Raw genomic sequence first — 18,343 nt, forward strand, 5'->3', positions numbered from 1 at the left:
TTTCAAACATTATATATGCAAAACGGCTGGTTTGGGTTGAGAAAATATTTTACATACAAGTATTTTACATACAAACCAGCCGTTTTTGCATATATATTTCTCTACAAGTGGGTTTTTTCGACATCACTGATTTAAAACATTAGCATTAGTTTATAAAAGTTTACACTGCTGAAGCTTATGTTAACTTTAACCGCGATTACTTATAACCGAAAACTCGTGTAACAAAACATAAGGTATGGTTTTGTTTTTTCCCTATTGTGTAAGGAAACTTAGAAATTAGGATTTACTTTTATCGTGTTTTGAAATGTACGGAGCTTGTAACATTAATCAGCTACTCGGTCATTCGTTTTTCATAGATGCGGTTACTAATTACGCCACTTCTTGTCTTGTGACGTTCCCATTGTTGGTTTTGTGATCACGTGACAATACTTAAGATAAAAGCGTGAAAGACGTTACCGTTAGAAACTATATTGATTTACAGTTCTTAATTACGCACCCAAGATATCATTCAGAACAGTATTTTTTCATGCCAGGTTCCAGTGTGATATTTGAAATTGAATTAAGTCTTTTAAATATTTTAATCGTTTTTATAATTTGAATTTACTATTCTTAGCTGCTATTCTCATCAATACCATTTTTAAATTATCAGATATTTCGGCTTGTTATGTATTTTCTGTTGCATTTCGTAAACATATTTGTGTAAAATCCATAATAAATGTAATTTTTGCCACTCTGAAATGTGTTGCCTATTTAGCACTTTTCTTAAATCACTACAGTCAATGAGGCACATGTATATTTTAAATCTTTCTCTCTTTTGCTTTGTTTTGGTCACCTTACATGTGCAATGTGCAAGCATGTCATGCATTTTTTTTTACTTTTTTGAAATGTAGTACTTTTGAGAACTTTCTAGTTGTTCAGAATAGTGTGCAGAGTTTATATAACACGTTATTTGTTTGATTTGAATTTTCGCACAGTTACATGAGGGCTATCTGCGCTAACCATCCCTAATTTAGCAGAGTAAGACAAGAGGAAAGGCAGCTAGTCATCATCACCCACCGCCAACTTTTGGACTGCTCTTTTACCAACGAATAGTGGGATTGACAGCGCTTTATAACGCCCCCAGGCTGAAAAGGCGAGCATGTTTGGTGTGATAGGGATTCGAACCCACGACATTCAGATTACCAGTCGAATACCTTAACCACCTGGTCATGCCATGCCAACAAGTGGTCAAAAAGGTTGTTAATTTACTTCTACTCCTGTTATCTGTTGCTCAGTTCGTGGTTTCGTAAGAAAGTAAAGAGCAGTTTTCTTCAACAACAGTTCAGATGCTTTCAAGGCGACAACCTCCCTTTATTTTCTGTTGGGAATTACCAGTCAAGTTAATGGCAGAATTCGCTCTGCAGGACTATGACAGTGCTGCTTTAATGTGATGTTGGAACATAGTTTAATATTATTTAATATTAAACAATATGATACATGCTTCATTCAGTAGAATTTGGAGAGGAATTAGACAGTTTAGATATGTAAGAGCACATGTATTTCAAATTAAACAAGTACTCACTCTGTGTTGTATTTTAAAAAAGGATTGTTTATTTTATTTCTATTTATTTGCAATTTTTTTACAACTGCTAGAAATCCCATCTTTTTCACACACAAGTACCAGTGGTATGATGTTGAGCATATGCGAATCAGAGTTAAGACTAATGTGGAAATGTGACAAGGTCTCGCCACAATCGTTCCTTTATATATATTGTACGCTTTTTTGCATGCAGACAACATTACAATGGTGATTATTTGGTCACTTGATTAAATACTCTGACTCCCTACCTGAGTAATTCTTGACAGTCATTAGTCTAAACTGGACTGATGTATCAGTGAGGACTCTGCATGTTAGGTGTCAAAACACTTGAATATGCAAATACCTCATGAAGAGGTGTGTTTGTCAAAGCTCTGAGCATCAAACTGTGTAATGGAAAGATGTAAAAAACAGTAAATGACCACTTCTAGTTTGAGCCCTACTGTTCGCAAGGTGGTATTGCTAACCATATCATACGAAATAGAGAAAACTTGGTCTGTTCATAGATTTCTAGAATGAAGAGGAACATTACTTTGATTAGGAACCATGTTAGTGACCATGACTACGTTGAGTTGAAGTAAGCTAGCTTGCAACATTGACATATGGTTAGTTGAATATGGAATCTGACAATTAGACTGGATCACTAGCTCTCTTAAACAACTGCGTTAAGGATGTAGCTCGCCTTGACAGTTCAACAAACTGCTTAGTACCAACCTTTATCATTGACATTTTGGTGAAACCATTCCTTAACAGTCTGAAGAAATGGTGGAGCCATAGTGGATGGTAAATAATCTTTCCAAATCCACGGCCAAGTTGTACATACTCAAAAACAGATGAGCTGATGAGGGCGGGACATCGCCATTATCAACAGGCAAAGAAGAAACAAAGAAATACCTAAAGAAAGAGGTAATCTTTGACAAACAACCCAACTTCACCAGCCACATAAATACTCTAACAGCTAGGGCTACCAAAAGCAATGCTGTGAAAGGTGCAGCTGTAAATCGAGCTGAAGAACAGAACCTACTTATTGTATTGTCTATTCCATCCTGAATTATACAGCACCGATAACCAGTTTGATTGCTGTATAACTTGATAAGACTGAAAACGTACAAAACATGCTTAAGACTGGTCACAGGAAATAATTCAAGTTCTTCTATCAGTGCGGCATCACGTAGCACCTACAGCATATGCAAGCAAAATTATACCCAGAGCCTTGCAGTGTAAAAAAAAGAAATGCATTGAATCATTATCCACCACAATCTAATCTTAGATATTTTAATTTAGCGTAAGTGGAAATGGAAAGCATGAAGGAAACTCTCTTTTAAACAACTAAAAGCAATGAAACATAAATAGGCAATGTCACTAACAATACTTGCAACTGACTCACAGGATACACTACATTAACATTGAGATTGATTGACCATCAAATGGATGGCAGAAAGCAAAGCAATTGAACAGCAAGATCACCATATGGATATACGTACCAGATCAAGCAGGACTAAAACTAACCAAAAGAAATCTGAAAAGCTTAGAATGGACGTTCCCTTATCAAATGCAGCATAACTCTACTAGCTCGATATTAATCTATTTTGCATGTGGTAACCATATAAGTTCTTTACCTACATTCAGAGAGAAATATGCTGCTGAAAAATGAAAAAACCCATATGATGTAGACATGAAAAGCAAGAAATGGGATTCAAAGTGTGGTATAAAGCCAGAATATCGCTGACAACATCAGTATAGGAATTTTCTTATGCTTCTTGCAAGAAATAAAGTTGTAAATAAGAGGTCAACAGTTGTTGCAGGAGCTGCGGAACCCCACACTTTTTGCTAACAACCATTTTTTCAATCGTGCAAAAAAAATGAAATGTCGCAGCTAGATAACATTTTGATTCTTGGTTAAAATGAAATTTTCGTTATTCTGTTGCTTGGTACATCCTGCTGGAATGAATATCGTTTGTTTTACTCTATTTAAATTCCTACATGACAACAGGAGCGGTGACGTAGGTGCGCGACATAAAAAAAATAATAATAAACGAGCAAGGCCACGGCGCTCGTACGGATCTGTACCACATACCGTGACCGCATTTGATTGCATATTATGATCGTTATCTTACAGAGATGTAGACACACACTATGTCAATCATGTATGTGTTGCATGGGACTGTGCGCGCGTATTGTTGCGTGACTTCAAATAGAATGTGACGATGTTTTTTTTTATTCGTGGACCTTGAGTGCGTGGTGGCGAGCTGATTATCACAACATACACGAATATATGCATTCCAAGAACCGAAACAAAACGTAACACAGTATGCATACACATAACGTACATGTGTGCATGATAAACTACACACGAAGCTAGCTCAGACTAATTCTAAAACCTACCAGGCGTCTCATTACGACTCCAAAATTTCCCTCAGATGCCTTGATACAGAATTTAAGCTCAAGATGGATTATGCTTCTCCCAGTGAGGATCAGGAGAGTGAGGTACAAAATAAACTTAGATTAATAATTCTCAGTTTTTTCTTGGGCAGTTATGTTATGTATTTTAGCCATGTGAGTTGTAGGTTATCTATTTACAATTAAGCATTTAATAGGCCTACTGTGCACAACTCTGACACAACTCTGTTTAGACACTCGCAGGGGTGTGGGGTTTTCTAAATTCTAACTTTTGTTAAATTTGAGCAAATCCAATGAGAATGATGTTCAAGGTAATCCCACTTAATAAAGATCAGTAACCATGTGGATATGGGTAATTATTTATAATTATTAATTAAAATTATTAATAAAAGTTTAGAGTGGCAGCCCTGAATTTGATATTCAAAACATAAATGGAAACATGACCTGTACGTGAGACTGGTCTAAATTGTCAATATCCCGTTCCACCCCTCCCCAATGCAATTACAATTTTACAGTTAAGATTTCCAGAAAATGCCGAGTCTTTGATAATTAAAGAAAGGAGAACATTGTGAATTCCAAGAATATGAACTGCATTCACAAATCTATGTACATGCATACAGCTTTACGCACAGCTTAGTGTGATGAAGTGAAAACACAACACAAAGTCATTTGATTTGAAACATATTACTAAAATTTCATGTGTTTCGTCTAGCCTTAATCAAGTTCCATGTTTAGTAATCAGCCTATGTCCACAGTCCTGTAAAATTTTTTGACAACCTAAAATCTAGACCTTATATGTGGAAAACTTGAACATTTTGTGTCTGCTCAGTTAAACATGGTTAATTTTGCCAGTGGTAATAGATTCAGTGATTGTATCCAACCATCACATGGTCGGAAGATATTTTGGATTTCGCAGTGTGCAGCTGCCGTATCCGCCACGTGGTCACATTCATGTGTGCGTTCTAACTGTGCGGGCGGGGTGGGGGGAGAGGTACTCGCCTAATGGGTGTATGCCGCTCAAATAGGTTACTTTTTTCCAAAGAAAACCATAAACATGGGGTATGATTTGTGCCGGAAAATCCTTAAATATGCCCCCCCCAATCCATTTTGACCTAAATATGGGTAAGTTTATCGCTCAAAATGATATTCTTACAGTTCTCGCACCGATTCCCGCTCATGCTCGATGTGTACATGTTGCGCACACCCGTGATTTTTAAATGTTGCGCTTGAAATTTAAGAATCACGCGTTTGCGCACTGCTCCGATCCCTCGCCGGCCGGTCGGCCGCACGCAGCTAACTGGATAGTTTCGTACGGACCGGTGCGGGATGGGTATGTTATCAGCTAACTCGGTAGCTTCATATGGACCTGGATGGGTACGTTATATGGGGTAATGACTTCCTGCGCATCATGGAGAATTCCACAATGGATGTGAATGTAGAACGTACCCCATAAAATGCCCTTAAAATGGGTCAATTGTTCTTCTTAAAAATCCCTAATAATGGGTACCCTTTCTGCCAAAAATGACCCAAATGAAAATATAGGGTGATTTTAATTGGGAAACGTCCTACAGTCATTTCGTTTCGTATTTCAATAGGTCAGACCAAAGCCCCTTCCCAGAAAAAGAAAAATACAGTCATTGATGGAAATGTTCTGAGGTCCCAAGCTGCCTGTTAAACAAGGGAAATGTGAACAAACTATACAGCAGGCAGAGGTTCAGCAAAGCGCGTCGTCAGTAGAAACTGTTGGTCTATCGACAGCTTCAGAAGGCATCCATTCTTCTGTAGGTAGCAAAGCAAGTATGGATGACAGTTTACAGGCGGAATTGATAATCCCCTCAAAACCAAATCAACCACGAAATTTCCAGTACCCCAAAAGGGAACGCAAGCAATTCAAAGGATCATTTCAGCCGTCATGGTACGAAGAATTTCCTTGGTTACACTACATAGAGTTTTCAGATACGGTTCTTTGTCACACCTGCTTACTGGCAGAAAAAGAGCAGAAACTCAATGCAAAGTACAAGGAATCGGCTTTCCTCCGAGATGGCTTTTCAAACTGGAAGAAGGCATGGGAAAAGTTTCGAGATCACCAAATGTCGCAGTGCCATAAAATGGCAGAAGAGAATGTAATAGTTCTTCCCAAAACATGTTCTGACATTGGCGAAATGTTGGACATGACACTGGGAGAAGAGAAGAAAGAATCTAGGAGCAACATGGCCAAAATCATCGAGAACTTACAGTTCTTGGTTAGACAGGGACTAACTTTGCAAGGACACAGCGATGAAGAATCGAACATCATACAACTTTATCACCTCAGAGCAAAGGACAATTCTAAAATGATAGAATGGCTTAAGAAGAAAACCAACAAGTATGTTACACATGATGTTCAGAACGAAATATTAGAGGTAATGGCATTGCAGGTGTTGCGAGATGTGGCGTCTTGTATCAGAAATGGTCGTTATTTCTCCATCCTTGCCGATGAATGCACTGACGTTGCAAACAAGGAACAGCTCACAATATGTGTTCGATGGATTGACGACAATCTGGAACCCAACGAGGACTTCATCGGATTTTATGAAATCCCCACCATAAAGGCAGATACCATCGTATTGGCCATCAAGGACGCGATAATTCGGATGAACTTGACCCTGACCAACTGTCGGGGCCAGTGCTACGATGCCGGATGTCCTATGGCTGGATCAAGAAGAGGTGTTGCTGAACAAATCTTCAAAGATGCTCCTAAGGCACACTATACACACTGACATGGGCATGCCTTAAATTTGGCAGAATGTGACGCAACAAAAGGGTCTAAGTTGTTAGCTGATACCCTAGATATCACATACGAAATCTGCAAGCTTATAAAATTTTCACCAAAGTGTCAAGGTCTGGTCGAAAAAATAAAAACTAATATCAACCTAGAAACAGCAGGTCTAAAGGTGATTTGCCCAACTCGCTGGACAGTTCGCGGCCAGAGCTTCGACCGCATCATTGCCAACTACGAAGTGCTTCTCTTGGAGTGGGACGTTTGTCTGGAAGATCGTCTAGACTCAGAAATGAGGGCACGAATAATAGGTGTCAGATTCCAAATAGAGAAATTTGAATACTTCTTCACTCTTCATATTGTTGTCGCCGTGTACTCTTTGACGGACAGTTTGTCAAAAATATTGCAGAAGACCTGCATGTCTGCAACACAGGGGCAACAAAATGCAAAACTGGTAGCAGGTGTTCTTGATAAAATGAGGAATGATAGTAATTTTGACAAGATATATGAAGAAGTGCACCGAAAGGCAATGGAGCTCAACATTTTCGAACCTCAAATGCCAAGACAGAAGAGAGCGCCCAAGCGTTTTGAGGTAGGAACGGTAAGCCATCGTTCCCGTCGTCTCACAAGGAATTCTACAGAAGGCAATACTTTGAGGTTCTTGACCTTGCCATTAACGCAATCAACCGTCGTTTTGATCAGCCAGGCTTCCAGGCGTATCGACATATGGCAGATCTTCTTTTGAAATTTATTTGAGAAGAGGATACTCCTGATGAGCTGAAGTACTTGGCGGACAAATACGGTGATGTTCTGGACATCCTTTCTCTCAAGGCACACCTACCTCTCCTCAATGGACTGTTACGCGGTAACTCTGAAGATCGTCACTTTGAATGCTTCAACGACATTTATCATAATGTTTTAATTATATTTGTTGTAAATAGTCTGCTATGGCCGAATTATCATTATTTTTACTTCTTCTACATACTTAATGTAAACGATATTTTAAATCACGTTCCGTCTGTTTATTCCAGCTTTTTCCATGTCAACATTCAAATTTATGAATTTCAATTTTCTCTGTTAACTGTATGTTGACTTTAGTATCATCAAATATTTGTTGTATCTTATCTATCTATTTAAATATAGGACAAAATATTTGTTTATTCTAAATGCATTAACTAATAATAAAACCTGGAACTTAAGGTACAGGTAAACGTTCCTTTAAATGTTTGAGTAAATAACATCATGAGGCTAATACAACAATGAGCTGGCATTCAAAGATTTATAAATATAACGAAGTGATCTTAACACATTCGCATGGGATACTATGTATGTGCCTTGTTTTGTTTCTGCAGTAGAAGTTATTCAGGGTTAGGTAATAAGGTGTTTATTTTCTTTCAACCCTTAATGTCAATGCTCAAGTTATTCTAGAGAATAGTAATTTCTGGTGTAGAATGGAATGTTGGTAGGAGACCAGGGTTTATATATTATTTTTTAAGGTTTTGAACTTTAATAAAAGGCCCATCTATTATGTATGTGCTTAACCTGTAGACGGTGTTAGATTTTTTAATTAGTTCTATTAAGGTTCTAAGTCTTCTTTGTGGGTAAAAAGTTGTAATAAAATGTAATAGTGAGTTTCTAATATAGGGTTTTATCCCTAAAAAGAAAATTGTTTACTTCACGTCTGATATACGTATCTTGATGTGTGTGTGTGTGTCATTGTGTGCATAATAATTCGTAAATATATCAGTTAGAAGCCTCTTATAAATGAAGTTATTAATGACAAGAATTTTATAATCTTTCTTTTTCAGATATATCATCAGAAAAAACAAAGCAGGTGGAAGTTATTAAACACTTAAAATCCTGCTTGAAAAAAGCATCTGTTGTTATGGGAACCTTTGACTTTCCTAACAAACATGACATACTGTATAAGGTACAAGAACTTCCACTCATTTCAAAGGTTATCGCTTTGTGATTATTATACTGTGACGATTATTCTTACCATGTATAAATCAAAAGTAGGCCATGTCTAGTTCGGGCCGGCATGGCCAGGTGGTTAGGACGCTCGTCTCGTAACCTGAGGGTCGCTGGTTCGAATTCCCCTCTCACCAAATACGCTCGCTCTTTCAGCTGTCGGGGCGTTATAAAATTATGGTCGATCCCACTATTCATTGATTGAACAGTAGTCCTAGAATTGGCTGTGGTTGTTGTTGACTAGCTGACTTCCTTTCTTCTTGTCTTACACTGCTAACTTAAGAACGGCTAACACAGGTAACCCTCGTGTAGCTGTGGGTCAAATTCAAAAACAAACAAATCCATGTCTAGTTCTGCATATTTAAAATCAGGACGAATAGTGAATATAACTGTCGCTTCGAACGAAAACAAAACGATTAAAAGAGATATCTGTGTTGTTCGTCCTTAATTTTCAAGTGGTAGACAAGAAAGTAGCTGGTGAACACCATCCGCTACAAACGTATGAACTACTGTGATCGAATTACGGCCCGGCATGGCCTAGCGCGTTAAGGCGTGCGCTTCGTAATCTGAAGGTCGCGGGTTCGCGCCCGAGTCGCGCCAAACATGCTCGCCCTTCCAGCCGTGAGGGCGTTATAAAGTTACGGTCAATCCCACTATTCGTTGGTAAAGAGTAGCCCAAGAGTTGACGGTGGGTGGTGATGACTAGCTGCCTTCTCTCTTGTCTTACACTGCTAAATTAGGGACGGCTAACACAGTTTGTGCGAAATTCCAAACAACAAAAAACTAATCGAATTACGTGATTTCACCGAACTCTCAGCCTGAAAAATTAAGAGAGTAAATTCACAGTAACATAATTTGAACTGCGAACCTATTTAAATTCCTAAGTCACGCTGGACAAGTGATAAAAGAAACATAAAAACATTATGTATGTGCACCTGATTAAACAGCAAATCTACTGATACATAAAATATAGATCAACTAGATAGTGAACCCCGGATAAACCTAATTACTCATAATTGTACTTCCACTTGAAATAAACGTTTATTCATATTGCATTTGTATTACACTTGAAATATATAGTTATGTATATTAAATGTATATTGTAATTTGAATACACAGTCCACTCTTCTGAAATAAATTCAAATTTACTTTAAGTTTGATTCTTTGACATTAAAGATTAAGTTCTTTAACGTACTAATCTATTATATTTAAAATGATTTTATTATATTTTCAAAATAAACAAATGTGTTTTACAGTCTGAAGTGTATGAACTATAACTAAGTTACAAGTTCTGATGGACCAAGTGGTTAACGAATTTTTTCTTAGGTTGTCACGTACACAAAGTAATGTTATCTGTATACACACACTGCTGGCCGAAATCATAAGGCCAATGAACATAAGGAAAAAATAGGCATTTTCCGATGTTAGACTCAACCACTTGTTTGAGTAGCACTTCGAAAGATGAAAATAAGAAAAGGAAAAATAAAAATAAAAAACATTTTCAGTATTTTATAGGGAAAATGTGAACACTATGAAATTAGCACAAATACTAGCTGGCCAAAAGTTTAAGATAATACCAAAAATAAGTCATAAACAGGGTAAGAAATGCCCAACAAGAGGTCTCAGTTTTAAGTTGCACGGCCGTCATTGCGAATAATTGCAAACATTCGCTTTGGCATGTTCGATATAAGCGATTGCAGAAGTCTGGCTGGAATGTTATTCCAAATAGTGAAGATGGCTTCACGATGATCAAACACTGTTTCGAATTGACGTCCATTTTTATAGACTACCCTTGCCATCCACCCCCAAACATTTTCAATGGGGTTCAATTCGAGAGAACACGCTGGATGGTCCAAAGGAATCACGTTATTCGCCATGAAAAAGTTCTTTGTCCAGATATTGGCATTGTGGATTGCAGCGTTGTCCTGCTGAAAGATTCAGCCATTTCCACACAAACGAGGGCCTTCAGTCAATAAGGATGCTCTCTCCAACATGGCAATGTAGCCAGCTGCTGTTTGACGCCCCTGCATAACCTGAAGCTCCATTGTTCCATAAAAGGAGAAAGCATTCCAGATCATGATGGACCCTACTTCATTGTGTCGTATATAAAATGTCTCCGGTGGGATATCATTATCGTACCAGTTACGTTAGAAGTCATTTGGACCATCCAGGTTAAATTTTGTCTCATCAGAAAACAAAAGCTTTTTCCACTTTTCTACGTCCCATGTTTGGTGCTTCTCAGCAAAGTGTAACCGAGCTGTTTCATGGTGTGGAAGGAGGTTTGGCCTTTGAAAACGTTTACAGATGTTAAAGTTTTTTCTCTCGTAGATACCGTCTTATTGTTCTTGAGCCACATTCTGCGTCCGTTAGGGCCTTAATCTGCTTCGACGATCGGTTGGTGTCTTGCCGGACAACCCGTCGAATCATGTATAAGCGAAAACGGCTCCTTTAGGTTGAAAAAATATTTTACATAGAAGAGCGAACAACGTTTCGACCTTCTTCGGTCATCGTCAGGTTCACAAAAAAAGAGGTAATTGACCGGAAGCTGAACACATGATTGAAAGAGGTTGTGTAACTGAGTCTCGGAATGTAGAGGGCGGTGTTAGATGTTTGAATATATAATTTTATTTATTTTATTATATTAATACAGGTATAAAGGCGTTCCTTTATATTGGTTTATTTTGGGTTTAAGTTGTTGTATAAGAAAGGCTTCTTTAATTTTGCGTTTGTTTATGTTTGTTTCTTTATTTAGTATTTGAGTGTTTTCTATGGTTATGTTGTGTTTATTTGACTTGCAGTGTTCGAAAACGTGTGAAGGTGACTTTTTATGTTCTTTGAATCTGGTTTCCATTTTTCTACTTGTTTCTCCAAAATAGAAGTCGTGGCAGTTATCACATTCGAATCGTCCTGCTCAACGCCGGCGAAATTTTCTTGAAGCGACCACATGAAATCCTCTTCTGTATCCCTCGGGGTCTTTTAAGAAATTTTCAACAGCAGTTTTACAACGACCAATCTCACTAGCAATGGCACACTGAGAGAGACCTTGCTTTTGCAGCTCGACAATTCTGCCACGTTCAAACTATGTTAGCTTTTTAGCCTTTGTTTGGTTTTTACCCAATGTAAAACAGGAGATGTCAGTGGGAAATGTTCTCAACGCTTTTGCTTGAACATAAATGACTAAATTTCGTTTCGTGTTTACCGATTAATGCTTCGTTTCGTTGAAGCTTTTGACCAGCTAGTATTTAGGCTAATTTCATAGCGTTCACATTTTCCATATTAGATGCTAAAAAAGTTTTTTATTTTTATTTTCCATTTGCTTATTTTCATCTTTCGAAGCTTTACTCAAATAAGTGGTTCAGTCTAACAACGCAAAATGCATATTTTTTCTTTATGTTCGTTGGCCTTAAGACTTTGGCCAGCAGTGTATATTAGACGTATATTTATATTGATAAATCTCATTATAGTTGAAAATAATTTAACATTAATATTATTTGTTCACCACTTATATTCATCGAAGTGTCGTTAAATTATAAAAATAACAAACCATCATAAATTTATATCAAGGACAGATAAAGATTTGCGTTAGATATTGCTAGGCGAAAATATTAAAAACTACATACGTGATACTTAAAAATGAGATGAGTTCAATGTATTCCTAACATTTGTTAATCATCAAAGTTCATCCTCCTATATACAAATATCGATTATTTGATGAAAAGAAATTTATTCCAGGTAAATTTTACACAAATATATCTGATTAAACACTGGAATATCCCACCTTTTTTTCGTAGATTTGAACTCCCGTCATACCAAACACACTTTCAGTTCAGCTGGGGCGGGGGGGGGGACTGTTATAATATGATGATCAGTCTCATTATTTATTGGTAAAAGTGTAACCCAGTTGTTAACATTGGGTGGTGTTGATTATATGTCTTCCTTCTCTAGTCTATAACTCCTAAGTTAAGGACAATTAGCGCAGGTAACCCACATGTAGCGTTGTGCAAAATTCAAAACAACCTAGCCAAATGTAGCATTTATGAAGTTACGAAAACTGATGAAGTACTGAATAAACATTTTGAAACTAGAAAGACGTTTCCATATGTTTTCTAAATCAAATAGGACACGTTTGTTTGAAAAATATATGTATCAGTTTATGTATATTATATATTTTTCTTTATAGTTGTTTTTCAATCACCATGGTGAACATATATATTAATAGATTTTAAGAACTTACACCAGTGATGTGTATTAGTTACTATCAAACAGTCATGGTGTTATAGTTGTTTGTTTGTTTTGGAATTTCGCACAAAGCTACTTGAGGGCTATCTGTGCTAGCCGTCCCTAATTTAACAGTATAAGACTAGAGGGAAAGCAGCTAGTCATCACCATCCACCGCCAACTCTTGGGCTACTCTTTTACCAACGAATAGTGGGATTGAACGTCACATTATACGCCCCCACGGCTGGGAGGGCGAGCATGTTTAGCGTGACGCGGGCGCGAACCCGTGACCCTCGGATTAGGAGTCGCACGCCTTACGCGCTTGGCCATGCCGGGCCAGTTATTTGTTTGTTTTGTGTATTAGTTGTTATCAAACAGTCATGGTGTCATCATTGTTTATTTGTTTTGTGTATTAGCTACTATTAAGTAGTCATGGTGTTATAATTGTTTGTTTTGAATTTCGCGTAAAGCTACAGGAAAGCCATCTGCTTTAACTGTCATTAATATAGCAGCGGACGACTAAAGGAAAGGCAGCTTGTCGTCACCACACACCACTAACTTTTGAGCTACTCTTCAATTAAAGAATAGTGGGATTGACCATGAATTAAACATTCTCCCACGGGTGAAAGGGCGGGAATGTTTGATGTGATGGGGATTCGACTCTCAGATTACGAGTCCAGGGCCCTCCTACCCACGTGGTCATGCCGGGACAGATAAACGCGACCTTTCATTTCATCTTTGTCTTCAATACTTTCTAAGTGTCGATTTTCAATTATAATTTTATCTGAAACTTTAATTCTTGTATTTGAAAATCAGGAAGACAAATTTTGTGACGTATTTTACGTGACCCTCAAATACACATTGAATATTTAGTCGATATTTATGCCAACATGTAAATATTCTAGCACGTTTAATTTCACAGGGCGAACTTCAAGATGTAAAGTACATCACATCTACTAAACCCTGTGTGATCGAAGTATTTCTTGTAATATCAGGACTCTTCAGTTTAGCTGGTATACGGTAGATCTAGTAGTTGTTGAGACACTACTCGTACTGTCAAATTGATTGAACAATATTTTTTTATGTTTGAACTTATTTAAATCATGACATTTGTCAATGTTATTAAAGTTATTAGCCACTAAACCTAATGTCAGGATTTATCAGTATAATACAGTTTATATAAATAAATATAGATCTTTAGATCTTCTCTGATGAAATTCACTTTTATGTAAATGTACCAAAACAAATTCAGTATTTGTAATTATTGTTTCTATTTCAGTGACAAAAATCCAAAAAAATCTCTGAAGAAGTTTCTCCACCGTTTACGAAAATTTGTTTCTCGTGAAATGGAGAAATATTATGTTTCGTCATTTTGAAGATCTAAACGATCATGTGACACTGGGGTAACCAATGTGTGACGATCTGTAAGTATCTGGTTTTTATGATTTTAGTAGGATACTGAATTTTTATACTGCGTGTATAGAACGTGATGTATTGTATTTTAGATCTCTGAATAGATTTATACTGATATTTTCAGTTGAAATTACTTACTGGATTTATCTACATTTTGGCTCAAATTGTAGACACTAAGAGACACTTGTTTTTATGTTTTTTACCAACATCCGTGTGGCATGACACTAATTGGATACTTTAACTTTTAATCCATGTTAATATAAAAGAAAAACAACAATCTGTACTTTAACTACAACTGTTTTCTCCCCACGTGACGTATCAAACCCCACTCACGTCACTCTACACCGGAGTATACTAATAATATGGTATCAATTCTCAACCACTCTCCGAATACAGAGCGGCTCTTTTTTATTATTATTGCCGTGTAAGAGAGCCTTTGGTGATCTTCTGTTTTAACCATTTGCAATATTATATTGTAGGGTGTTATCTGTCTGTCACTCAGTCAGGGGTACTTAACGTTATAATTTGTATTGTCGTGACATTAGTGTAACGTGCACATGCTATAAATCACGAAAAGAATTATAAACTGTACGATACAACACAACATGACGTATGAACTTGAAAAAATATTTTTCTTACTCTTCATTTTTCTTTTATCTGCTGTTGAAAGAAAACACGTTAGAGGTCGCTTCACCAAATATCTAGTTTATTAATATATTTCGTAAGTTAGAATTTAACGAAAGATAAAAGGAATATATATTCATCTTATTATTTTGTAGTTAATTCATTGCAGGGAAAACAAAACTAACCTGGCAAGTATCACGGTATAATATCTCAGAAAATAAGGTAAGAGATAATTTCAAAATACAATAACAACTATTTCTAACTGATGATTATGTCTCACCAAAGGTCGAAAGGATGAAGTTATTAAAAGTCAAAATTTACCTTATGTAAAAGTTACTGTTATTGTATTTTAATATTATTTATTCAACCTAGCAGATTCCTTACCAGATATTAGTGGCCCGACATAGCCAGATGGTTAAGAAACTTGGCTCGTAATCTGAAGGTTGCCGGTTCGAATCCCTGTCACACCAAATGTTCTTGCCCTTTTAGCTGTGGGGCATTATAATGTGATGGTCAATCCCTCTATTTGTTAGTAAAATAGGAGGCCAAGAGTTGTCAGTGGGTGGTAATAACTAGATGCATTCCCTCTTGTCTTATACTGCTAAATTAGGGACGGCTAGCGCAGATAGCCCTCGAGTAGCTTTGCCCGAAATTCAAAAACAAAACAGATATCAAGACAAAGCTAGTTTAGACGCTATTTAATCTTGTACCAATCGGAATTTTCTTTTATTTCAAACTTAAGTAAAAGTTACTTGAATCATTAATTGGTTTTCAAATCAGAGACGGATTAAGCGTTTTACATCGTATTTGAAAAGATTTTATCTTAACGTTTTTAAATTTCTCTTTATTAGTTTTACTTTTTGAGCTAAAAAATAAAGTTTGTAGAATGGCTATTGTGGGCCTGTTGCAGATACCCCTTGTTACGATTAAACCCACACACAAACATATTTTATTTAGTGAATAAAACCCACCATCAATTCTTGAACCTCCCTTTCATGTCGTGGCAAAAACGAGAAAAAGACTCAGTGTATTGTTATTATTTTTTATACCAAAAACACTTGAACAACATTCAACATAACCATTATGATTCATTTGTTAGAATAATGAATTGTCAGTTTAGGAAATCCTTACTTATAGAAAATGATAAAGAGCACTTGGACAGAACAACAGTTTTATCATTTGTAACTGTCGAATCATTAACGAGAATAAGATAATTTGATGTAAGAGAGATTTTAATTGGTTAACGCGATCTATATTTTCAAGCATTTTGTTTCTGTGTACGGATACTATTTTTTCGGGCTATTTCATATTCTGTTTAACTTTACTTACATAGGCGAACAAAGCTAGTTAGATATTTTGGATGAAGTTTATTTGGGTAGAGACAACGCTGTAACAATGATAAATCCTACAACGATTTATGTATATATATATATTGTCTTGATGGTTTGAGGAGTGGTCATAACCAAGATGAGAGATTATGAAACATTGAATTTGCTCAGTAGATTGTTTGTTTTACGCAGGTGACGAAAGTGTAGCGCATTACAGAACAAAATATGCATGACCGTCGGTCATCGTTGACCCGCTAATTATTGAAAATTTGAAACTGGGACCTCTGTTACCATTTTTATTAATGATCGTATTATATATGTATTTGTTGTTGTTATTGTTTTGAATTGAGCACAAAGCTACACAATGGGCTATCTGAACTCTGCCCACCACGGGTATCGAAACCCGGTTTTTAGCGTTGTAACTCCTCAGGCATACCGCTGAGCCACTATTCGTTAGTAAAAAGAGTAGCCCAAGACTTGGCGGTGGATGGTGATGACTAGCCGCCTTCCCTCTAGTCTTACACTGTTAAATTAGTGATGGCTAGCGCAGATAGCCCTTGAGTAGCTTTGCACAAAATTCAAAACAAACAAACAAAAACAAACCTTACCATTTAATTAAATTATCCTTAAAGACAATAATATCATAGATTAAGCAAAATTAAAAGTATATGTCAGTATTAAGTTCCTAAATAAAACCCACACATTACATCTAATGAAACATGAACACATAACTGTTACACTGATCTAAAACCACTGTATTTGTACTTATGGCTTGAAAATAAATACTAAGTATGAAATACCAGTGATCTATTGTTAACACTGTTGCTACAAATACAAATGTTTAAAAACCAATTATTAAAGATGTATTTATATAAAAACGTTTAACAACAAAATCATTATCTCAGTAGGTTTTTATTTTGCCATCCAAGTAAGTCTGACAGAAATGAGGTAAGTAATATGATATTTATTCAACATGGAACCCTATCCCAGCATATTTAGACTTGGATAGAAGATCGTCACAGTACGTTAGAGATAACAACTTTCCTGTTGTTCTGCAGACAACTGACCTGTCTCTTGAAGAGGTTCAGAAATTAATCAGTGTCTTATCCAATGCACTTTCTAATTTTACTACCTTTTTGTAAGGCTTTACTCCGAAATTTAATATGCATCTCATTAAACATGTTATCCAGCAGTTAACAGAACTGACAAAAATAGAAACTGAAAAATCTTTGTTCTTTGACAGTCATCATCAGATTGAAAATACTCGAAAGAAGAGACCAGATATTTTACTGTTAGCTTTTATCGGTTTGAAACATTTTTGTCAGCCACTGCATGGAGATGTTGAGCTGTTGGATCTCACTGTTATGAAATACCTTCTACCAAACATCCTGATGTTGAGGGAAGTCAATCTATCCCTCGAGCCCAGCAAATAGTTAAAGATAACGCTGTTAATTTTATTTGTTACCTTATGAAGAAGAACCAAGAAGCTTCATTGAAGGGTGTGAGAGTTTTTTTCTAACACTTGTGTACCAAAGTTGTTGATATATCAGACTTCAGATGTAAAGTAGCCAAAGCTTGTACAGAGATACTGAAATGTTTTCCAACTGGATCATTTACTAAAATGGCTGCATTGGTTGGTACGACATGCTAAGGTTAATTATAGATGTTTTTTTTAGCTTGGAAATATTTTCATTACTGGTCAATGAACCAGAAAGAAACCAAAAGTAAAAGAATAATGTCAGCAGACAAACAACTTGACAACAAGACTGAATTCGATCTTCGTTGCTTTGAACAACAGCAAGAGAAGGAAAAACAAGAACATTGAAAATGCTTTAAGGCAGAGAAACTCGAAGAGAGCATCTGAGAAAGGTAACACACTTCAGCCAGTCATTACTCCTACCGAACTAGCCACCCCATCCACTGTTTCCAGAATTCACACACCAAAAAGTAACTTAATGAATTCAGTGAAGAAAACTGTGGAAGCAGCAAAGCTAATTTCTTCCCAAAGACGGTTATTAAGAGCAAAATGTTCAAGAAATACATGTGATGAAAACG

At 36.6% G+C, this 18,343-nt stretch overlaps 1 protein-coding gene across 1 annotated transcript in view; it reads right to left on the minus strand.

Annotated features, from left to right (window-relative positions):
- Positions 1 to 2,351, minus strand: part of LOC143248118 (histone-lysine N-methyltransferase SETMAR-like) — a 4,760-nt gene extending 2,409 nt beyond the window's left edge. Inside the window, exon 1 of the mRNA XM_076496550.1 lies at positions 2,291 to 2,351. Within this exon, the coding sequence (XP_076352665.1) occupies positions 2,291 to 2,351 (61 nt within the window). The remainder of the gene's footprint in view (positions 1 to 2,290) is intronic.
- Positions 2,352 to 18,343: the final 15,992 nt, after the last annotated feature.

The sequence above is a fragment of the Tachypleus tridentatus genome, chromosome 4 (genome assembly GCF_004210375.1).
Source record: "Tachypleus tridentatus isolate NWPU-2018 chromosome 4, ASM421037v1, whole genome shotgun sequence".
Taxonomy (NCBI): domain Eukaryota; kingdom Metazoa; phylum Arthropoda; class Merostomata; order Xiphosura; family Limulidae; genus Tachypleus; species Tachypleus tridentatus.